We start from the raw sequence: 23,687 nt of genomic DNA, 5'->3' as shown, positions 1-23,687 counted from the left end.
CTCCAAGCCTTCAGGTGGCCACAGGGATGGGTTCAGGGGAACCCACACCCAAGAGGGAAAAAAGGACCAAAGTTTGGAGGGATGAGTCAGCCCCCCATCCCCACCCCAAGATGGGGAACAGAACCTGAAAAGCAGAGTCACACAGACAGACTTGACTGGACAGTGGAGAGAGGGGTACAGAGTCTGGATGCCGTACCTGGAAGGATGCCCCAGGGCCTAGAATTAAGACTTCCTTCCAGTCCGGTTAGCTTTCTGGGGGTCCCTCCCAGGGAAAGAACACTGAAACTTGGCGTATTATGGTCAGGACCGGAGGGAGGGAGCTGACCCTATTCTACACCCTGCCCAAAGAAGTCCACGCCTGCTCAGTCACCCTCTGCTGCCCAGCCTCTCAGTCTTTCCCTGCCCACATTCACCTTCGCATCACATTCCTCTCCCCCAAAGCTCACACTCAGTACACGCCAGCACCCCGCACCTTCGCGCGCTTCCGAGCATCGCCCTCTCGCGCATCTCCCAAGCATCTCCCACGCACCCCCTGTGGGTTTCCCGAGCGTCTTCTGCACAACCCCCGTGCATCTTCCGCGCCATCTCCCGTGTGTCTTCTATACATTCCCCAGTGCATCTCCCGCGCCTCTCCCACGCATCTCTCGTGCATCTTCCGCGCACACTCCAGTGCATCTCCTGCGCATCTTCCCCGCGTCTCCCGTGCAGCATCCTCTAGGGAGCCCCACTAGCCCAGGCTACGCCTGCGCGCACACGCACGCACACCTTTGCACCTTCACACGACCCTCGCGACCTTCGGCTCTCCCAAGTCCTCCCCCACTGGCTCCCACGACGCCGTCACGCTTATGCCCAGTCCTCGCGCCCAGGTCCGCGTGCTGCCCTGCTCTCCCACCCCGGTGCGCGCCCCTTCCGCGCTCCCGTCCTCCCTCTCCCCGCATTGTCTGGGCCTCTCTGTCTCTGTCCGGTCCCCGCCCCTTAGCTGACGCCACGCCCACCAAGGCGCGCAGTGGGCGGGGCAGAGGGCGGGGCTGGACTCGGGGGCGGGGTCGGCGGCGCGGGAGGTGCAGGTGCCGGGCCGGGAGCGAGCGGCGGCGGCGGTGGCGGCGGCGGCGGCGGCGGTGGCGGCGGCACCATGGGCCGGGCCCGGCGCTTCCAGTGGCCGCTGCTGCTGCTGTGGGCGGCCGCGGCGGGGCCAGGTAGGGTGACGGAGGTGGGGGCCGGGTCGGTGGGCTGGATCGGGGTGACGAGGGAGGTGTGCGTATTGCGGTCGGGTTGGGGAGGGGGTTGCGCCGCTGTGACAGCTGGGTCGCCTGGGGGCCTGCAGAGGCCCGAACAATGCGCTGGGAGGGGGGGACTGCGGGAGACCCTCGTCCCCGGGACAAAGCGCGCAGCGCGGGCCAGGAGCCCGGAGCCGCGGGCAGGGGAGGGGGGACGCGGGCCCCGGTCGCCGTGCCGCAGCCCCCCCACCCGGCACAGGCCCCGATCCCGCGGGGACAAAGGGCCCGAGACCCTCCCTCCCCCCATGTCCCCAAGCCCGCCTTCTCCAGGCCGGTCCCACTGTCCTTCCGTCCTGGTCTTTAGATCTCTCTCTCTCTCTTTCTCTCTCTCTCTCTCTCTCTCTCTCTCTCTCTCTCTCTCTCTCTGATTTTTCTCCAACCCTTGTCCTCTGTCCCTCAGTCTTCAAGTCCTGTCCTTCCTTCTGTCTGTCCTCCTTTCTTTCTCCTTGTCTCCCCCTTCCCGTCTTTCTATTCCGCCTTTGTCCCCCACCTCTATTTTCCTGGGTCACTCTGCCTGCCCCCCATCTTCTATTCACTCTGCTCTCTCCTGTGTTGCTGTTGTCCCTCTATGTCCCCATTCACCATCTCTCTCCCTGTCTCCTTGACACCCTGTATCTCTTCTCTTCTCTGTCCCCTATCATTCTCCCATTTCTCTGACAGCCTCCGTTGCCTAGCTGCCTCCTTTCTCCTCTCTACCCCACTGTCTCCCTGTCCCCCGAATCTGCTTCCTCTCCCCATGCTTCCTCCATCGAGGTATCTCTCCTTTTCCCATCGCCGTCTCCCTCCTCGCTCCCGGAGAAGAGCGGAGTCAGGCAGGGCAGCGACAGTATAGATGTGTGAAGTGGCACAGGGAACGTTGGCATGTGAGCACACACGTGGATTCCACAAATGTCTCCCCCAAACCCTCCCACCCGTTCACACATCCAAGCCACACTTCACAGAGGAGCCCCCTCCAGGACATCCAACATGTATTTCTAACTCTATGTGGAAATCTGGAGGACTCTCCCCCACCCCCACGACCAAGACACAGTGACCCTGAGTCTGGGGACAAGGTCAAGAAATGTCACCTGAACACTCACACTTAGAACCCTATGTTTCTCCTATCTACCATGGGACAGTCCCCTGAGGTGGGTCAAGTTACTTTGCCTAGCAATACATGATGGGGACTCGGCTGGGTGAGCAGAAGCAGGGTTGAGGTCCCCTATAGGGAGTTGAGAATTGGGACCAGGTGGCCCCGCCCTCTTTCCTGGCCCCAGTTCTATCCGGTGAGGGTGTTGAACTGGATCCATGTCTGATGATGTGAGGGAGCTTCTAAGTTGAGTGCCGCCACACCTGCCACCCCAAGGGTTGCAGCTGAGGACAAGGCTGGGGACAAAGCGGACGTTAGAGGTTCTGCCTTTCTTCTGCAGACTTCTGGAGTTGTTTCCTAACTTTCGTCAGACCCTCCTTTGCGACGAGGATGCCCCAATTTCCCAGGTGTGAGCTTGGGACTCTTGGTACATTTCCATCCATTTCTCCTTTTCTTTCTTCTTATGCATGAAAACCAGGCTTTTGGGATCCTGGAACCAGAGAGTCCAGTAAACATAGAGTCTGAGGGAATCTGAGTTATTTAAGACGTTGACACCCCTATGATGTTAGATACGGGAAGTCTTTAGAACTTTGATGCCTATACATTTCTTAGAATTTTGTTGGACATGGTGTAATACCAGCCGCTCTACTCTGGAGGCTGAGGCAGGAGGCTCATGAGATTTGCCAGGATTACTACAGAATGAGTTGAAGGCCAGCCTGGACAATTTAGCCTATTCTGTTTCAAAATAAAGGCATTAAAAAAAGAAGGGGGGATGTCGAGGAAAGTAGTTTATTAGTCATAGATGTCTAGAATCCACCAATGAGGGGCTGGGGGTGTGGCTCAGTGAGTACTTGCCTAGAATTAGCAGCCAGTGAGGGGCTGGAAATATAGCTCAGAGGCAAAGCACTTGCCCAACATCTCAACAAGTGAGAGGCCCTAGGTTTATTTCCCAGTACTAGGAGAGGGGGAGGGGGAGGGGGAGACAGGGTGGGAGAGAGAGAGGGAACCTAGACTCTCAAATGATGGGACCATTCCAGTGTCTTGACATCTATGAAATTATGAAATCTTAACTCACTGGGGTTTTGCAGCCCCTGGGTCCTTACACCTTGGAGCTTGTATGTTACCTCAGCTGACTACTTAGCCAGTTCAGGAGTCAAAACTCAGGCACCTCTGGGAGGTGGTTCTAAGTCTTGTCCCTGGTTTAGATTTTAAAGTCATTGCTTCCTGGTACCTTAATCCTTTCTGTAAACGACCTCTAAATTACATGTTGTGGGGCTTTATACATGGGAGGTAAGCTTGGCGCCTTGGGGAGGACTCCAGACAGCTGGGTCCCAGCTTCTGGGGCAGTCCTCTCTGGCATAGTTTAATGTCGGCCTCTAGCCTTCTCTGGATCTCAGTTTCTCTTTCTGGTAAGCATGGTTCTCAAGGGTCCTATTTGTGGAGCTTCCTATCGATAGCCAGTTTCTTTTCTGTTTTTTTGATACAAGGTCTTACTATGTACAAAAGGCTGGCCTTAAACTATGTAGCCACCAACTGGTCTCAACATTATAGCGGTCTTCCTGCCTCAGACTCTCAAGTTATATGTCTGTGCCCCGGTGCCTAGCTTTTTAATTGGATCTTTATGAAGGGCTCTGACCACCCGATTTAGGAGGTTTCAGTGGCCACTGCATCTCCTTACCCAGCTAGCAGGAGTGGAAAACTGGAGCCTCTATCTGTGCCTTTCAAACACACACACACACACACACACACACACACACACACACACACTATCCTGTCTGTCCTGGTTCACTCATTTGCAGAGAATATGAAAGGGAAGATTAGACTGATGCTGAGAGAGAGAACGGTCTAGGTGGATAGAGGATGTGACAGGTGCCTCCTGGATGCACAACGGGGGTGGGGGTGGGGTGTGATCCACAGCTGGAAACTGGGTAAAAAGCAGAAGGAAGCGGAAAATGCAGATATGTAAATGCTGAGAGGGAATAAAGAGGCTGTTAAGACTTGGGGAGCCCTCTTGAGGGGGACTTTGTTGAACCCAAGTTTCTCTTCTAGGGTGACTCACTTCTCCCTGTCATGGCTCTAAGTGGCCACTTAGAGCTTAGCCAGACCCTCCTTTCACAGTGACTCACCCCAAAGGCTGGTCTAGGGAGATAGCTATCACTGACCCCCTACCCACTCGTGGACTGGATGCCTGGGTCCCCAGAGTGTGGGGGTGGAGGTCAGGTTCCACCACAGATTCCAAGACCTTAGACTCAGCAGGGCTTGGGCCCAGGGGTGGGTTAATGTCGTGCGAGCCTGGCCTGTCCCCGACTTGGGGAACACAAAGGCAGCTTTCTCTCTCCGGGTGTATGTGTGCATGTTGGGGGGTGTGCTAGAGGCAGCCAGACCCGCCAGCATCCAATGGCCCCTGGCACCAGAACCTGAGCACCCATGGCTTCTGCCTGTAGACACAGGGCACCTAGGTCCCTCTGTGGACACCCAGGGGATGTGGTGGGCTGCTGGGTCTTCGTGGAGGAAGGTACAGAAGAGTAACTAAGGTGAAGGCTTAAACAAGCTGAGTTCAGTAAAAGCTTGCATTCTTCCGGGAACCCTACACTCAGGGTGACCCTCTGAAGAACTGCTCACCCCCTAGCTAGACCAGAAGCCTGGAATCCAGGGAGTCCCAAGTATCCCAGGAACGTGGGGACCACAGGGAGGACTTTGTGTGAGGCTGCTGACTCACCCCTGACGCCCCCACCCAAAGCCCAGGTCCCCAGGCACTGGGAGACAAAGGACAGAAGGCAGGATCAAGGCTTAGGAGTCCAAAGTTTTCAAGGACCCCAGGGTCTAAATGAGGAGGGCTGGTGTCTAGACCCCTGTTTCTGAGAGAGGAGGCTAGGATTTGGACCCCTGCGTCTGAGAGGGAAGGCTGGAGTCTGGACCTCTGTGTGTTTGAGGGAGGAGGGTTGTGACCTGAACTCCTGTATCTGAGAGAAGATGGGTAGGGTGAGGGGGTGTGGACCCTTGTGTCTAAGGAGGGAGGCTATGGTCTGGGCCCCTGTGTCTGGGAGGACCCCGGAGCTGAACCCTGTGTCTAAGGGAGGATGGCAGGGGTCTGGCGCTGTGTGTGTGCTGGAGGTCTAAACCCCAGTTTCTGAAGATGAGGGCTGGGATGGGGATTTATGGGCCTGAGGGAGGAGGGGCTGGGGTCTAAGTCTGAGATTTGAGGTGACTGCGAGTCCATACTTGAGGGTACTGAGAGAGGAAAGAAAAGCGTAGCCTCCTCCGTTTGCAGAGGAAGGGGCTGAGGGTTTCCGAGGGAGGTTGAGCTGGGACCCTTATGCCTAGGTCCTGCAAATACAGGCGCCTTCACAAGGCTGATCTGGTGGAAGAATTGATGCTTTGTGCGAGGATGCTCGGACTCCGCCATTGATGGGGGGCTGAGGGGGGGTTCAGGCAGGACCCAGGAATGTACCAGCTTCCCGGGGGAGGGAAAAGGAAAGAGGCATGATGCCAGGGGCCCCCCGGGGAACGGATATAGAGGGGGTGGCTATGACCTTCCCAGAACTGTGACCTTGAGACTCCCTTGGGTATTCGCTGACTCAGGACCCAGGAAGTACTCCCCCATCCTGCTTAGTCTCTGTGGAAACATCCACCAGCTGTGCACTGTGGACCCCTGTCTCATGAGTCTGAGGGAAGAGGGCTGTCCCAGGACCCCTGTGTCTGAGGGAAGAGGGCTGCTCTGGTTAGACCTTTGTGTCTGAGGGAGGAGGGCTGTCCAGGACCCCTGTGTCTGAGGGAGGAGGGCTGTCCAGGACCCCTATGTCTGAGGGAGGAGGGCTGCCCTGCTGGACCCCTGTGTCTGAGGGAGGAGGGCTGCCCTGGCTGGACCTCTGAGTCTGAGGGAGAAGGGCTGCTTTGGCTGGACTGACTCCTGGGCCTGAGAGAGGAAGGCTGGCTCTGGACTCCTGTGTCTAAGGGAGGAGGGCCTGGGACAGTTGTTGCCTGTGGTTGTGAGTCTGAGGGTGAAGGATGCTGAGTCTCTCCATGTCACCTGACAGCCCCTTTTTCCAGAACCCTCCCATCTACTTTCTCTGAGCACAGTCCCTATGATGACTTTTGGCTGTCAACACCATTTCAAAGTCCATGCCCCAGTCCCAAAAGCTCAGCCCCTCTCTGACCAGAAAGTCCCGCCCCTGCCCCCCCAACCAGAAACAAAAGCCTTAGGCCAATTAGTATTCTAGGCAGAAACACTGTTGCTTACTGACTCCTCAGGAGGGGGAGGGAGTTAAACAAAAGCCCCCCACCCTCACCCCATCTGCACCCTCAAGCAGAGAGCAGTTGGGGAATGGGAGCTGTGGATATGGGGATCCTCACAGGTCCCAGGAAATGGTGAACTTTGTCCCTAACTAGTCCTGGATAACCCCCTACAAGCCTTACTCTCCACGTCTGTAAAATGGGGGCTAATTCACATTAGCGGTGAGGTCAGGAAGAGGTAGGCTTTAAGATTTTGTTTGGTTGGATTTTGATTCATTGATTAATTAATTAATTAATTAATTTACTGAAACAGTGTCTCATGTAGCCCAGGCTAGCCTCAGACTCGATGCTTAGTCAAGGATAACCTTGAACTCTTGATCCTCATGTCTCGACCTTGCAAATGCGAGAATGACAGGTGTGCCCTTATGCCTGGCCTGTGCAGTACTGGGGCTTAAACTCAGCACTTCATGAAGTGCTAGACAAGCATTCTACCAACTGAGCTGCATACCAGCCTGAGATGTTTGTTTTGAGGTTTGGTTTTGTGAGATGTGGTTTCACTATGAGGACTTGGCTGGCCTGGAACTCTTGAGGTCCACTAGACTGGCTCAGAAACACAGAGATCCACCTGCCTCTGCTTCTGGGGTGTTGGCATTAGATGCATATCATACACGTGGCAAGAATTTTTTTTTTTAAAGTATTGCGCATGCAGACTAGTTTTCATAGGGCCTGGCTTGTCCCCGTAGCCTGTAATAACAGCCTTCAGAAGGGGACTCTTCCTGAGTGTCAGGCACCAGGCTGACCCCTGCAAAGCTACCTCTGGCATCACTGTCATTTCACAGATGGTGTGGACTCCCTCCTCTAATGAAGGATGGGGCACTTCCTCAAGGTCACACGGATGGCGAGGGCTGGAGCCGGGATCTGCCTGGCATTTACAATGAGATCCCTGGGCAGGGCGTGGCAGGGTATGCTGTGACCCCGGCACTAGAGAGGCTGAAGCGGGAGGACATGAGTTCAAGGCCAGCCTGGACTCTGTAGTGAGTTTGAGTGTAGCCTGGTCTGCATAGTGAGTCACTGCTCAAAGGAAATCAGAACAAAGCCAGGGTTCGAGACTGTTTGGAAGCCTGAATGACACAGGCCTGAATTGTGTAGCCTCCTCAGCAACTATTTTTGTTTGTTTATTTTTAAACTTTTGGGTTTTTTTTTCTCTTTTCTTTTTTTCAGAGCTGGGGACCAAACCCAGGGCCTTGTGCTTGCTAGGCAAGCGCTCTACCACTGAGCTAAATCCCCAACCCCTAAACTTTTGTTTTTTATGTTCAGATACTTCTTTTGTGTATGTGGATCCTGGAGGACAAACTTGACTTGCTCTCTTTACCCACCGAGCCATCTCAACAGCCCAGTTTTGCTTTCTGTTTGTTTGAGACAGGGTCTCTCTATTCTGTTACTTTGGTTGGCTTCAAACTCACTATGTTGACCCGGCTGGCCTTGAACTCACGCTGCTGTCTGTCTGTCTGTCTCTCTGCCTCTGAAGTGGTGGGTTTAAAGGCTTGTGCCACAGTGCCTGGTGAGTCGTGTGTGTGTGTGTGTGTGTGTGTGTGTGTGTGTGTGTGTGTTTGTGTGTGTGTGTGCCAAGACGCTTGATCATGCGTGCATGTGTGTCTTCGCACATACATGGAAGGCAAATGCTGTAACCCTAAGCTATATCCCCAGCTTTGAGTGTCACTTTAAAAAGCAATTTTTTCTGGGTTGGGGATTTAGCTCAGTGGTAGAGTGCTTGCCTAGCAACCGCAAGGCCCTGGGTTCAGTCCCCAGCTCTGAAAGAAAAAAAAAAAAAAAAAAAAAAGCAATTTTTTTTCTTGACTTTGAATGCAAGTACCAAATTTTAACACACCAGTGACAACCAGGAAAATGAATTTAAATCAAATAATGTACAGAAAATTGTTTACTTTTACATGAGTGTGTTTGTATGTGAATGTATGCCACACGTGTGCAGGTGCCTTCAGAAGTCAGAAGGGTGAAGGGGCATCAGGCCTGGACATGGATTTATAAGCAGCTGGGTGAAGTGGATGAGGGTTCTGGGAACTAAACCCAGGTCCTCTGGAAGAACATTCAGTGCTCCTAACCTCTGAGCCACCCTCCAGTCCTGGTATATATTTTATAACGAGTTTTTTTTTTTAATTTTATTTATTTATTTTATGCGAGCACTATCTTCAGACACATCAGAAGAGGGCATCAGATCCCATTACAGATGTTTGTGAGCCACCATGTAGAAGCTGGGAATCGAACTCAGGACCTCTGGAAGAGCAGTCAGTGCTCCTAACCACTGAGCCATCTCCCCAGCCCCATTTTTATTGTCTTTTTTTTTTTAATACTGTGAGTACACTAGCTGTCTTCAGACACAGCAGAAGAGGGCATCATTTTGGACCTCTGACAAGGTCTCCACTGAGCCATCTCCCAGCCCCAGACTTGCATTTTTGAGACAAGGTCTCCTATAGCTTAATCGGGCTTCCTGCAAGCTACATAATGGAGGATGACCTTAAACCACCGTTCCTCCTGCCTTCCCCCATGGCGACTGAGGCTATGAACACTTACTTCCTGGCTGGTGGGGGAAGCAGGACAGCCCTTATCCTCTGTGAAAGCTTTCTGAATGCAAAGAGACTGGACAGTGAGGGAAGGCATTTTGGAGGTCAGAGGTCAGAAGTCAGAGGACAGGGATTTGGAAGAGCATAGAAGACAGCCCTGCAATGGTGAGAGCAGTAGAAGAGAATAACCAGGAAGGGGAAAGTGCCCTGAGGTGGAAGCCCATTCAGTGTGTTTGAGGGACAGTGTGCCCAGGTAGCCTAGAGGACAGTGGATAGGAGAGGAGTGAGACCTAGGGTCAGAGAGTCAATCTGTTTGGTACCCAGAAGGGCCCACACAGGAGTTTGTGTTGGAGATGGACTGCCACAGGAGGGCTGGATGCTGCTGGGCTGGGCTGGGCTGGGCTCTGAGGCCTTGCACACCACCCAGCAAAGGTCCAACCACTGAGCTTCATGCTCATTGGCGTGTTTTAATATGGACAAGCAACACCTGTGAACCCAGCACTCAGGAGGCTAAGGCAGGAAGGTCATAAGTTCAAGGCTAGCCAGGGTGTGAGAAATAGGCATGGAAGATGGTACCTACCGTAAGTAGGCGCTTTGTGTGTCTGTGTGTCTGCTTGTTAGTGTGCACATGCGTGTGCCTGTATGTGTGTGGAGGCCAGAGATTCCGGCTGTGTGACTTCCTCACTTCCTCTCCACCTTAGTTTCTGCTTTCATGTATATTAAAGACACTGTCACTGGCACAAGTGCTAGCTTAGAACTCACTGTGTAGAGCAGGTTGGCCTTGAACTCACAGAGAGGTCTCTGCCCCTTGAGTGCTGAGAGTAAAGGAGGGCCACCACACCTGACTTTTTTTTTTTTTTACATTTTTTATTTTATGTGTATGGGTGTTTTGATCACATGTATGTCTGCACACCATGTGTGTCTGGTGCTCTCACAGTCCAGAAGAAGGCATCAGATTCCCTAGAACTGGAGTTTGCAGATGGCTGTGAGCCACCATGTTGATGCTAGGAATCAACCCTGGTCCCCTGGAAGAGCAGCAAGTGCTCTCAACCACTGAGCCATTTCTCTGGCCCCTACATTTTCAAGGTTACATGTAGGTATTTGTTTGAGTGTGGAGGTGGGGTCTGGGGGTAGGTGTCATGGCACTCGAGGAAGTCAGAGGACAACTTGCAGGAACAGGTTCTCCTACGATATCTGTCCCAGGCATCAAACTTGGGTTGTCAGGCTTAGCAGCAAACACCTTTACTACCTGAGCCATTTCACCTGCCCCTCCGTTTTTTCCCTCCAGAGACAGGGTTTCTCTGTGTAGACCTGGCCGTCCTAGACTCACTCTGTAGACTAGGCTGGCCTCAAACTCACAAAGATCCACCTGCCTCTGCCTCTCAAGGGCTGGGATTAAAAGTGTGGGCCACCGTGCCTGGCTTCCATGTTATATCTTAAGGCAGGGTGGAGCGAGTCGGCTAGAGTAGCTGACTAGCAAGTCCCAAGGATGCTCCTGTCTTTCCCTCAGCACTGGGCTTCCAGTCTCCTGCCACTGGGCCATGCTTTATTTGTCTGCTGGAAACCAGACCTCAAGTCCTCACGTTTGTACGGCAAACATTTTACCCACGGAGACATCGCCAGCCCCCTGACTCCCATTCTGAAAAATGCATCCATAGGGTGTGGCTGGGGTGTGGTTGGGGTGGGGCTCAATAGTTAAGAGTACTTGTTACACTTGCAGAGGACCCAGTACCCGCATGGGAGCTAAAAACCATCGGAAATTCCAGTTGCAGGGGTTTCTGCCACCCTCTTCTGGCCACTGAGGGCACCAGGCACACATGTGGTGCACATGCATGCATGCAGGCAGGCAGATATGAAAATAAATAATATATATAATATTTTCTAATTTTAAAAAGAGGGAGCTGGGCAGTGGTGACAGGGGTCTTTAATCCCAGCACTTGGGAGGCAGAGGCAGGCAGATCTCTGAGTTTAAGGCCAGCCTGGTCTAGAGAGCTAATTCCAGAACAGCCAGGGCTACACAGAGAAACCCTGTCTTGAAAAAAAAAAAAAAAAAAAAAAAAAAAAAGGGTGAGGTGGGGGATGGGAGGATGAAGTAATGGCTTAGTGGTTAGAAGCATGTGCTAGCCCCGCAGAGGACCTAAGTTCTATTCCCAGCACCCAAGTGAGGTGGCTCAAAATCACCTGTAATTCCAGCTCCCAGGCATCCAGCACCCATGTGCCTAATACCCACACTCAGACACAAACATAAAATTAAAAAAATAGAATCTTGAATTCAAAAAGTCCACCTAGTCAGGTACGGTGGCACAAAACTTGAGTCCTAGTTTGGTCTACATATCAAGTTCCAGGTCAGCCAGGGCTACATATTGAGACTGTGTTTTAAAAAAACAGCAGCCAGTTGGTGGTGGCACACACCTTTGATGCCAGCACTCAGCGGGCAGATGCAGGTGGATCTCTCTGTGAGTTCAAAGCCAGTTTGACTTACAGAGCGAGTTCCAGGACAGCCAGGGCTAAACAGAGAAACCCTGTCTTGAAAAATCAAAAGAGGAGAGGAGGAGGGTGGGGGAGAGAGAGAAAGAGAAAAAAAGTAATAGGTATAATCAGGGCATGGTGTCATGCCTGTTACCTTAGCATTCAGAAAGTTAAGATGGTCACGTGTTACAGGTCAGCCTGGATGTGAGAGGCCAGCTTGAAAGCTGAGAGCCACAAACACGTTCTTGAGAGATTCAGACTAGAGAGAGAAATGATGCCAGGAGAGGCGGACAAAGCCGGATGGATTCAGATATATTTTAGGGGTAACATATGCAGATGTTGCTGAAAGGATCGGTGCTAGGGGTGAGGGGAGGGTCGAACACTTGGCTGGCGTCTTGTCCTTTGACCTGATCAATTGAGTGGGTGGGTTGTGGCACCTACTGAACCTATAAAAAGCATAGGCAAGGGCTGAGTGTGTTGTTTGTCATTCTGGGAGGTAAAATTCAAAGAGTGGCTTAGATTCTGTCAACATAAAAGAAATCCAGAGTTAAAAGGTGTGGCTGCCCTGCGTCGCCACCAAAGACTCAGGCTCTTTCAACTCTTGGTTCTGTTACTCCTATTGTGTTCTGTCACCAGAACCCAAAATGGCTGTCAGAGTTCCACGTACCCTATCCTGCATGAGGGTGTCCCATAGGAAAAAATAAAAGAATTTGTCTCTTTTTATTAGGAACTTACCCCATAAATGACTATATGATATTTCTGCTTAGGTCCAATCATCATATAGCTGCAAGGGAGTCAGACAGGGGGCAACCATAAAGGACAGTGGTGAGGGAAAGAAGAATGTTGAGATAGGAAACCGTCAGCCCACGCTTCTATCCTGCAGGAGTAATCTGTTCTGCCCTTGGATACTCATGCTCTTAACAGGAGTGTACCACTTCTGCAGGCACATTACATTGGTCGGTGGCTAGTTCCTTATAAATGGTAAAGATTTTTCAAGGACCTGGACCCCATCTGTGAATCAGCCTGAGAAACCTCCCAGACAGCTAACCCACGGAACAGAATGAAAGAGGCCTGGGAAACCACTGAGCTTATTTTGTTTCTCCGAGGCAGAGAAAGGCTCTTGATATTGTCCTGGATGGACTGGAAAGTCACCTTCTTCAGCATTCCTGGTGCGGGGACTACAGGTGTGCTCTGTTATGCCCAGCCACTACCATTTAAAGACAGCTGGGATGGCTATGGTGCCTCATCTCTATCTCCCAGAACTCTACAGGAAAAACTAAACTGAATTCCAGGTTCGGGGAGACACTGTGCCTCAAAGGAGTAAGATGGGGGACATAACAGAAGAGGGTATCCAATCCCAATGCACCCTCCTCTAGATTCTGTGCATATACTAATGCCTGAGTACTTACACAAGTAAGCATACAACACACACACACACACACACACACACACACACACACACGCAGGTAAAATATGCATACACATAAAATCAAGTTAAAACTTAGAAACATTAATACATCCAAATAATTAGCCGTCTACAGTGTATGAGTCTCAAGAATGTCACCTGAGTCTTGAAGTTCATACTTGGGCAGCCAGGTGAGACAAGACTCAGCAAACACGACGGAAACCCATACAGCTTCTCACTGTGGCAGGCCTGTCACCAGCATATCCTGTAACCCCTCACCAATACTGGGCATTCACTCAGATGGCTCGAAGGGAAGTGGAGGCAAGGCCAGAGGTCACAGGTTCGGGCTTTTGCAGTTTTGACTGTGGCCTATTTGACCACTGGGACTTGGGATGGGAGATTCTGGGTTCAGTCTCTAGTACCAATTCATTGTCAGGGGGACTGGGAAAATGGAGGTTGAAGTAGAGCCCCCTTGATGGGCAGTGGCGGCATATGGCTTTAATTTAAGCTCTTGGGAGGCAGATCTCTGTGAGTTCGAGGCTAGCTTGGTCCACAGAGTGAGCTTCAGGACAGTCATGGCTACAGAGAAACCCTGTCTTGAAAAAACAAAAGAGGGTTGGGGATTTAGCTCAGTGGTAGAGCGCTTGCCTAGCAAGCACAAGGCCCTGCGTTTGGTCCCCAGCTCCGGGGAGAAAAAAAAAGGGGGGCTGGAGAGATGGCTCAGCGGTTAAGAGCACTGATTGCTCTTCCAGAGGTCCTGAGTTCAAATCCCAGCACCCACATGGCGGCTCACAACCATCTGTAATGAGATCTGATGACTTCTTCTGGTGTGCATGAAGACAGCTACAGTGTACTCATATGCATAAAATAAATTTAAAAAATTAAAAAAAAAGAAAGAAAAAAGAAAAAACAAAAGAGAGAAGAAGAAAAGAAAGGACAAAGAGAAAGGTAAAAAAGAAAGAAAAGGCCCTGCCCTTACCACAGGACCTCCAACAGCACATGCCCAGTCAGTGGTGCTGTGGCTTGTTGCTCTCTTTCAGAAAAAACTAGGGTTCTGGGCTTTGCTGCTGGTTAACCTTGGCTTTCAGCCTTCTTTGTTTACTAATGAGAGTGGAACCTGTGATCTTGCCCAGGCCAAACAAATACTGAGCCACACCCCCAGCCCCTCACTGGGGGATTCTAGGCAGGGGCTCTGCCACTGAGCCACGCCCCCAGCCCCTCACTGAGCCACACCCTCTCACAATATTACCATTCCAGCCCTGTAATTTGTTCTTTTAATGGTTATTCATGGTGGGCTAATTGCTGTCATGAATAATCCAGAACTTTTAATGTGCTAACAAAAAGTCAGAGGTCTGAGTTGGGTATAGTGGTGCACACTTTTTAATTTTTCTATCATCATCATCATCATCATCATCATCATCATCATCATCATCATCATTATTATTTTGTTCTGGTCAAGGTTTCTCTGTGTAGTCCTGGTTGCCCTGGAACTCTCTCTGTAGACCAGGCTGGCCTCAAACTCAGAGTGCGGGGATTAAAGGTGTATACCATCAAAACAGTAGTGGCACATGCTTTTAATCCCAGCCCTTGGGAGGCAGAAGCAGGGGAGTCTCTGTGACTTTGAACCCAGCCTGCTCAACACAGAGTTCCAGGTCAGATAGACCTATGTAGAGAGACCCTATCGCATAAAAATAAAAGTAAGAGGGCTGGGGATTTAGCTCAGAGGTAGAGTGCTTGCCTAGCAAGCGCAAGGCCCTGGGTTCAGACCCCAGCTCCGAAAAAAAGAAAAGGAAAAAAAAAAATAAAAAAATAAAAGTAAGGGGGTGGAGACAGATGGCTCAATGGTTAAAGCACTGACTGCTCTTCCAGAGGTTCTGAGTTCAATTCCCAGCAACCACATGGTGGCTCACAACCATCTGTAATGAGATCTGATGCCCTCTTCTGGTGTGTCTGAAGAGAGAGACAGTGTACTCATATCCGTGAAATAAATAAATAATTCTTAAAAAATTAAAAAAAAGTCACAGGCAGGCCATGAAGAACAGGCAAAGGCTCTTTCTTTTTTTTTTTTTTTTATTTATTTATTTATATATAAGTACACTGGCTATCTTCAGACACACCAGAAGAGGGCATCACAGATGGTTGTGAGCAGGAACTCAGACCTCTGGAAGAAGCAGTCGGGCTCCAACCACTGAGCCATCTCTCCAGCCCTATGAGGCTCTTTCTAATGTGAGGTCCCACCTTTCCCTGTGCTCCTTAGGCTGCTCTGGCCCAGCAGATGTGAGGGAGAAAGAGCAGGCTGGAAGAAATATATCCATCAAGTCCATCACGTGACACCACCCAGCCATAGGGATGCTGGGGAAGTAGCATAGGTGTGTGTGAAAGCCACAGATCTCGGGGTTGGGGATTTAGCTCAGTGGTAGAGCACTTGCCTAGCAAGCGCAAGGTCCTGGGTTCGGTCCCCAGCTCTGGAAAAAAAAAAAAAAGCCATAAATCTCATGATGGAGCAGACCATTCAGATCTTAGTGGTTTGGCTGCTGAGAGCCAGGGGCAGAGTTGTACCCTTGTAGCCGTACCACTATGGAAGTGAGGTGGGAGGCCAGCTTGTCTAACACCGTAAGACCTTGTCACCAAATGGTGGGGAAAGTGCTTTATTTACTCGGATTCTGGGTTGGAGGTTTAGACTGGATCAGGTGGGCAGGCTTCTCTTGGTTTACACTCGGGTCACCTGGAGTTCAGTCAGGATGGGAGATTCAAGATGGCCTCCCTCACAGGATGGGTGGCAAGGGCCTCAAAGAAGCTATTCTGGGCGTATTTACCCAACAGTTTCCTGGTGGCAGATGGTACAGAGGAAGCAGTTAGGCCTCTGTAAGCCTGGGCTTCGTGACTCTTAGCAGATCATTTCTAGCAAAAACACCTCTCCCTCCCCAGCTTGGCCTCCTACTACGGGCTGTGTATAAGGGTGAAACTTATACTTCTGATGCTCCTGCCAGTTCCTCGGCCACAGAGATTACAGGCATTCACCGCCAGACCCAATTGATGCCGTGCTCTGTGTGTGTGTGTGTGTGTGTGTGTGTGTGTGTGTGTGTGTGTGTGTGTGTTCTATTCTTCTTTCTTCTGGTTTTGAGACAGCACCTTGCTGTTCATACAGCGGCTGAATCATCTTGCAGAGTCTTTGTATGCATGTAGACCAGGTTGGCTCAGGACCTGGGGAGAAAAGAAACGAGGGAACAGAGCAGAGGGAAGAGGAAGTTGTAGTTGGCCGTGATGATGTACACCTGTATAGGACTGGAGGGGCACAGGCAGGAGGATAGTGCTCTGCCTATGTTCCGAATGTGGGAAGACAACCCCATCAGATGAGCTTCAGTGGGTGCCTTGGTGTGAAAGAAGGTAGCTTCCCATACTGGGTGAACTCCAGCTCCAAGATGCAATGGGCATTTCTCCTGTCGGAGCCTCCAATTATGATCCATTTTCCTGGGCAGATTCTGCTCTTCCTCAGCTAGCTCTGGGTGCACCTTTCACTCCCATAGACACATGCACACTGGGTCTTGCCTGGCTCCTCTAGAGGCCATTTTGCCCCTTCGGATGGCAGAGAGAGGACTAAAGGCCATGTTCGGTGGCTCACACCTGTAATCTTAGCACTCATGAAACTGAGGCAGGGGCTGGAGAGATGGCTCAGTGGTTATGAGCACTGACTATTCTTCCAGAGGTCCTGAGTTCAAATCCCAGCAACCACATGGTGGCTCACAACCATCTGTAATGAAATCTAATGCCCTCTTCTGGTGTGTCTGAAGACTCACATACACAAAACAAATAAACCTTTAAAAAAAGAAAACTGAGGCAGGAGGGTTGCCACGAGTTTCAGGCTAATCTGGGCTACGGGGTGACAGACTATTCTCAACAAGGAACAAACCAGGAATTAGGGAGATGTCCAAGCGAGTGCAAGGATGAGTTCAGATCCCCAGCTCCCACAAAAGTGGACTGTGGTTGTGGAAGCTTGAGTCAAAGACAGGGGTGGGATTCTCAGAGTAAGCCAGCCTTCTATCAAGTCCGACCCCCAGCTGTGATCTGTAGGTTCGACGGAGGGACCCCACCTCAATGAATGAAGTAGAGAACCACAGAGGAAGAGTCCAGATGCCATCCTTGGGCCTCAACACTGGCATGTGAACGTGTGCATATTCCATCACTTATGAAAAACACAAGAGAAGCTCTCTCTCTCTCTCTCTCTCTCTCTCTCTCTCTCTCTCTCTCTCTCTCTCTCTCACACACACACACACACACACACACACACACACACACACACACACACAGGACTGAATGTCATCCCGGGAACTCTCTATTCTGTTTGTTTCTCTTTGTTCAGGGACGGCACAGGAAGTGCAGACAGAGAATGTGACGGTGGCCGAGGGTGGGGTGGCTGAGATCACCTGCCGTCTGCATCAGTATGATGGGTCTATAGTCGTCATTCAGAACCCAGCCCGGCAGACCCTCTTTTTCAATGGCACCCGAGGTGAGTGCAGGAAGGGAAGCCTGGACGTTTATGACCTCAAAGAGGAACACATCTAAGCGTATGACAGGGGAAGAGTCTGGACTCCCATGGATCTGCGCGGGTGGAGGTGGGGTTTTGGGGTTTCCCAAGTTGAACGGGTCAGACTTAGAGCTATGGTTAGGGAAAAGGTTAGGTCTGCATGTGTCTTGGAGGGTGACTGTCCCAGGTTCAAGTTCGGGCCTTCTTCACTCCAGCCCTGAAGGACGAACGATTCCAGCTAGAGGAGTTCTCCCCGCGCCGAGTGCGCATCAGGCTCTCAGACGCCCGCCTGGAGGACGAGGGGGGTTACTTCTGCCAGCTCTACACGGAGGACACCCACCACCAGATCGCCACGCTCACTGTCTTAGGTACCCCCCCTCCCCAGAACCCCACTCTCATTCATTTTCTGCCTCTCACTTGTCCCGAGACCTGTTCGCCCTGGCTGTTTTTAACCTCTTGGACATCTGGCTTCACCAGGCCTCTGGTCTCTACGTTTGATCCCTGCCACCTGTGGGACCCTGGCTTCCTTTGGTCCCTGGGATCCAGCAGCCAGACTGACTTGAGCCTACCTCGGTGCCTCCCTTGACCCCCCTCACCCCGCGCGCCCCTTCTCTGCGCAGTGGCTCCGGAGAATCCTGTGGTGGAGGTCCGAGAGCAAGCAGTGGAGGGCGGCGAGGTGGAACTCAGCTGCCTGGTTCCGCGGTCGCGCCCCGCAGCGGTCCTGCGCTGGTATCGCGATCGCAAGGAGCTGAAAGGTACCCAGGGGGCGGGGCGAGGAACGGGGACCCTCCGCGTTCCGGAAAGAGGCGAGGTTAGTGGTGGGCGGGGCCTGGATAATTGTGCACTGACACTTCCCGGGAGCAGTTCTGTTGTAGACCAGAAGTGATGGATAGCACACACTGCCATCCCAGCATTTGGGAGGTGTAAGGAAGAGGATCAGGAGTTCAAGGTCATCGTCAGCTTCCTAGCAAGTTCCAGGTCAACCTGGACCCTGTCTCAAAGCAAACCAAGAGAAACAAACATAACTTAGACCAGAGTCCTAAGTGGTTGAGAGTGATGGGGGTATGCCTAGGTGAATAAAGCCAGGGTTATAGGTAGGAATGTGGCTTGGCCAGCAGCCTACATTGGGGTCCGGGGACAGGGCAGAACCCTTGGCCTGACCGTAACTGGGCTGGGTCGGGCAGGAGTGAGCAGCGGCCAGGAGAACGGCAAGGTGTGGAGCGTGGCGAGCACTGTGCGGTTCCGCGTGGACCGCAAGGACGACGGCGGTATCGTCATCTGTGAAGCGCAGAACCAGGCGCTGCCCTCGGGGCACAGCAAGCAGACGCAGTACGTGCTGGATGTGCAGTGTAAGTGGCTCAGGCGTCTGCACGCCAGCTGCCCGCCCCTAGAGGTCCCCCATCACCGGCTTGATTTCCCATTTTCCCTCCTGTGCTGCAGATTCCCCCACAGCGCGGATCCACGCCTCTCAAGCTGTAGTCAGGGAGGGAGACACTCTGGTGCTGACGTGTGCTGTCACAGGGAACCCCAGGTGAGAGCTGACTTCTGGCTCCTAAGTGGTGAAGAGACTTGAGGCTTGCACTCCAGGGTTTTATGGAAAGAGTTCATGAAGCTAGACTCCTGATAAAAAGGGGCCAGAAATTGAAGAACCTTTACAGACCTGGCTGCATGTAAAAGTTGACCCCAAGCCTGTTGGTTTTCCGTAGAAAAAAAGGGGGGGGGGCATGAGACAGTCCCTTTTATTTAAAAAAAAAAAGGGGGCGGAGGAATAGCCTCCAATTATTCGCGGAAGACCTTTATTCAATTCCCAGCACCCACACAGTGGCTCACAATCTTCTCCTGTCCTTGGGGATCCGTGCCCTCTTCTGGCTTCTGAGGGCATAGCATGCCCGAGATGTATTGCCATACCTGCAGACAAACCCTCATACACATACAATGCATTTTTTTAAAAATACATTTTTGCCGGGGGCGGGAGGCATACCACTACATACGTAGGGACGTCAGAGGACAACTTATGAGAATTCATTCTGTCCTTCTGCCATGGGGGTTCCAGGGATCTAACTTCTAGTCAAGCTCGTTGGTAAGTGCCTTTACCTGCCGCCATTGAGGCATCTTGCAGGTAAAGTTGTAGAATTTTCCTAGCTCCCTCCCCCTTTTTAAAAGCCAGCACAGTGTTTTATTTTTAAAGATTTATTTATTTTATGCATATGAGTACACTGTAGCTGTCTTCAGGCACACCAGAAGAGGGCATCAGATCCCATTACAGATGGTTGTGAGCCATCATGTGGTTGCTGGGAATTGAACTCAGGACCTCTGGAAGAGCAGTCAGTGCTCTTAACCAATGAACCATGTCTCCAGCCCTCTGTCCCCTTTTCATTGCTGGGGATCGAACCTAGCATCTTATGCATAGCTGGAAAAGGGTCTAACACACACACACACACACACACACACACACACACACACACACACACACACACACACACACAGGAATTTGGGTGTTGGTGCTGGATCAGAGCTGCGTATCCAGATTCCCGAGAAGTCAGATTCTTGGGTTCCTAACTTGTTTTTACCCACGGCCAGGCCAAACCAGATCCGCTGGAACCGTGGGAATGAGTCTCTGCCAGAGAGGGCGGAGGCGTTGGGCGAGACGCTCACGCTGCCTGGCCTGGTATCTGCAGATAACGGCACCTACACCTGCGAGGCGGCGAACAAGCACGGCCACGCGAGGGCGCTCTACGTGCTTGTGGTCTATGGTGAGGACAGTATGGCAGGCCTGGTGGGGGGCGGGGCGGGCTACAGAGCCCGAGGGCGGAGCTTGAACGAAAGAATGCTTGCTTAGCATGCACAATAAACTTGGATACAATTCCTAATACCACTTAACCCGACCCGAGGAGGTGGCACATGTCATGTAATCCCTGAACGCTGGAGATGGATAGGAGGCAGGAGGATAAGAAGTTCAAGGCCAGTAAGGAGAAGGTGGCACATGCCTTTAATCCCAGCACTTGTAAGGCAGAGGCAGGGGGATTTCTGGGAGTTTGAAGCCAGCTTGATCTAGAGAGCAAGTTCCAGGACAGCCAGGGCTGTTACCAGAGAAACCTCTTCTTGGGAAAAAAAAAATTTCAAGGCCATCTTTATCATTTTTTTTTAGACCAGTCTATAATACAGGAGATACTCTTTAAAAACAAAAACCCAAAGCGAGCCAGACGGTCTACATAGTAAATTCCTGGCTAGCTGGAGCTATACAGTCAGACACTGTCTAATAAACACACAAACAGGGCCTGCACATACACATGAATAAGAAAATGTAGTTTTAAAACCCCAAAGCTAGGATGGATGTTTCTTCTAGCTTAGGGGTGGAAGGGTAAGGAGATGTGTAGATACTAGGAATGAAAGACCCACCGGGGTGAAAGCCAAGGATTCCAGGAGGAATTGGAGCAAACAGAGGGGCTGAGGGTGGGACTTAAAGAAAGGTGACGGGGTTGGGGATTTAGCTCAGCGGTAGAGCGCTTGCCTGGCGAGCGCAAGGCCCTGGGTTCGGTCCCCAGCTCTGAAAAAAAAAAAAAAAAAAAAGAAAGTGACAGGCATTCAAGGAGCAAAGCTGTGTGCAGAATACCTTAAAGGCCTGGCAGCTGAACTAGGACCTGCGACATTATTTTCTCTCTGATAGACCCCGGAGCAGTGGTAGAGGCTCAGACATCGGTTCCCTACGCCATCGTGGGCGGCATCCTGGCGCTACTGGTGTTTCTGATCATATGCGTGCTAGTAGGCATGGTCTGGTGCTCTGTCCGACAGAAGGGTAAGTGAGGGCGGGGCGTGAAATCAGTGAAGGGCGTGGTCGTTTCTGATTCTGGATTAGCAAGGGGGTGGAGCCTAGACAGTGAATTGGATTTGAAATCAAGCCACATTTTTTGACTAATACCCTGTAGGGGGTGGAAATTTTGGCCCTGGGCTCAGAAAGGACTGAGATTTAGCAGAATAAGGGGAGAGATTTTGAGTAATTTATTTTTCAAATTGCTGGATTTATTGACGGCATAGACTTAAGGGAATACTATCAAAAGCGTGGGAAGGGTTGGGAAGGAGATAAGGGTGCAGGGGAGGGGATTCAGTCGATAAACTGTCTTAGCATGCACAAAGCCGTGGACTTCATTCCCAATACCGCACAGAACTGGGCGTGGTGGTGGACGCTTCTAACTCCAATATTTGGGTGTAGTGGCAGGGGGATCCAAAGTGCCAGGTCACTTGTAACTATCGAGTTTGATGTTTACCTGGGAAGCTGGAGACCCCGTCTCAAACTAGGAGGGCAGGTCGGGGATGCAACTGGGTTTTCTGTGACTTTTTGGAGTCTTCCTAATTCTTCTTTATCTCTTTCTCCACCATTGTCCTTTGCTTCCCTGAACTGAACCCTGGTTCCCTTTCTCCCCCTTTCTTCATGTGCCATGTCTCTTGCCTGTCTCCTTTTCCTATACCCACTCCCCCGGGGCCACATACATATCCCCTCTGCCCTGGGGGCATCTTTCTCCTCTCAGGCTCCTATCTGACCCATGAGGCCAGTGGCTTGGATGAGCAGGGAGAAGCCAGAGAAGCCTTCCTTAACGGCAGTGATGGACACAAGCGGAAAGAAGAATTCTTCATTTGACCCCACTCCCCCACTGCCAGCTGCAAGGAACCAGCAAAGACATTGACCAGAGTCCGGGATGGTGGGCTTCCCCCCCACTAGCTAACACCTCAGGCGCTTGGGCAGGGATTGGGGGTGTTGGATGCCTGGATCTCTCCCAGGGCCAAAGGCTAGGGTCCAGAGACTTGGGATCCCCTAGGGAGACAGGGACTTAAGGTCCCTTCTAGACCCTGAGTCCAGGGACAGGTAATAGGGATTTGGGTTGGGGGAAGAAAACAGGGGGAAGGCCAGAACCCCTAGGCTACAGAACCAGGTCTTGTGGGGGAGGGGGTCAGATTCTGGGAAGGGTGGGTGGGCAGGGAAGGGAAACACAGATTTCTTTGGGGTCCCAGACCCCATGCCAGCCATTGTAAGAGTTCCACAGAGCTCTGGGCACCTCTTTGCAAAGCCATGTTTGCACGGTGGGGGGAGGGGCAGGGGAGGGCGTGGAAATGGGAATTCTGTGTCTTTGTGTGAAAACTCTGATGGGGGCAGTAAGGGAGACAACCCCGACCCTTATCCAGTCCCCCTTCTCCGGGTTCCTGGGCGGCTCCCCTTCCCTCCATCTTGACCCCCATGTCCTTCCCAACCCATAATTGTCTGTTCACCCGCTCTTGGGGGGGCCTTCCCCGTCTCTCCTCCAGGCCCCCCGGGGAGGGGGAAAGGAGTTTGGAGGGGATGTGTGGTCTCTATGGTTTTATATATAATATATTAAAAAATCAAAAATCTGTATGAAAAATATCAGATTGCACCCCTCTCCCCCCATTACTGGCTTTTGCCCCTTTTTCTTGTTTAAAAAAACAAAAGGAAACACATTTTTGTACGGGGCGGGGAGGGGGTCGGGAGGGGGGTTTGGCAATCCCACTAACCACCATTAAACTGAGGAGAGAACAAGTATGGGGTGGCTGTGTGTCTGTTCCTCTGTCCACTGCTGTACCGCTGGGAGGGGGAGGTGCAGGCACTGGGGAGGAGACCCATGCTGGAGCCAGACCTCACCTACGTCACTGCCATCCACTCTTCCTCAAAATTCAAGACTCAATTCTTTGGGGGGTTTTGGAGGAGTGGGAGGAGTACTGAGGCTTTTGTTGTTGTTGTTTCTTCCTTTTGAGACAGCACCTTACACTTTAACCCAGGCTGGTCATGAACTCCTGGTAATCCTTCTGCCTCAACTTCTAAAAAGCTGGGATCACAGGCTGAGCCAACCACAGCCGTCAATTAGTGAGTTTTTACAAGCATTGTCTCCGTCCAGTCACTGAGACAGCCTCTGGGTGATGTCATTCTCACACTAGCCCACCTCTGTGCCCTCCACCCCCAACCCACCCTCATCGGTCTCTAGAGACACCCTTGATTCCATCTCATCCTGTCCCTATCAGCGCTTGAACCTAAGAGTTTGGGGTCAGCAACAGAAACCAGGCCGGGTGGTACACGCCTGTAACCCCAGCAATTGGGAAGATGAGGCAGGAGGACTTCTGTGAG

The 23,687-nt window shown here is 51.8% G+C and overlaps 1 protein-coding gene across 1 annotated transcript; it reads left to right on the top strand.

Annotated features, from left to right (window-relative positions):
• Nucleotides 1-1,105: 1,105 nt before the first annotated feature.
• On the top strand, nucleotides 1,106-23,105 carry Cadm4 (cell adhesion molecule 4). Its single transcript, XM_032894223.1, has 9 exons — nucleotides 1,106-1,196; nucleotides 17,393-17,539; nucleotides 17,773-17,925; nucleotides 18,178-18,312; nucleotides 18,742-18,906; nucleotides 18,998-19,088; nucleotides 20,138-20,310; nucleotides 21,225-21,353; nucleotides 22,084-23,105. Exons 1-9 carry the CDS (start codon nucleotides 1,133-1,135, stop codon nucleotides 22,191-22,193), a joined length of 1,167 nt encoding a protein of 388 aa, XP_032750114.1. The 5' UTR covers nucleotides 1,106-1,132; the 3' UTR covers nucleotides 22,194-23,105.
• The last annotated feature ends 582 nt before the right edge of the window (nucleotides 23,106-23,687 follow it).

This window comes from Rattus rattus, chromosome 2, assembly GCF_011064425.1.
Source record: "Rattus rattus isolate New Zealand chromosome 2, Rrattus_CSIRO_v1, whole genome shotgun sequence".
In the NCBI taxonomy this organism is placed as follows: Eukaryota; Metazoa; Chordata; class Mammalia; order Rodentia; family Muridae; genus Rattus; species Rattus rattus.
Note: the sequence above shows the minus strand (reverse complement) of the source record. Positions and strands in the feature narration are given on the sequence as shown.

Bases quoted from the DNA above. Each gene is read 5' to 3' on its own strand.
- Cadm4 (XM_032894223.1), top strand. From the start codon at position 1,133: ATGGGCCGGGCCCGGCGCTTCCAGTGGCCGCTGCTGCTGCTGTGGGCG. The intron at 1,197-17,392 runs GTAGGGTGACGG...CTCTTTGTTCAG, and splicing joins GGCGGCCGCGGCGGGGCCAG to GGACGGCACAGGAAGTGCAG. The intron at 18,907-18,997 runs GTAAGTGGCTCA...CCTGTGCTGCAG, and splicing joins GTACGTGCTGGATGTGCAGT to ATTCCCCCACAGCGCGGATC.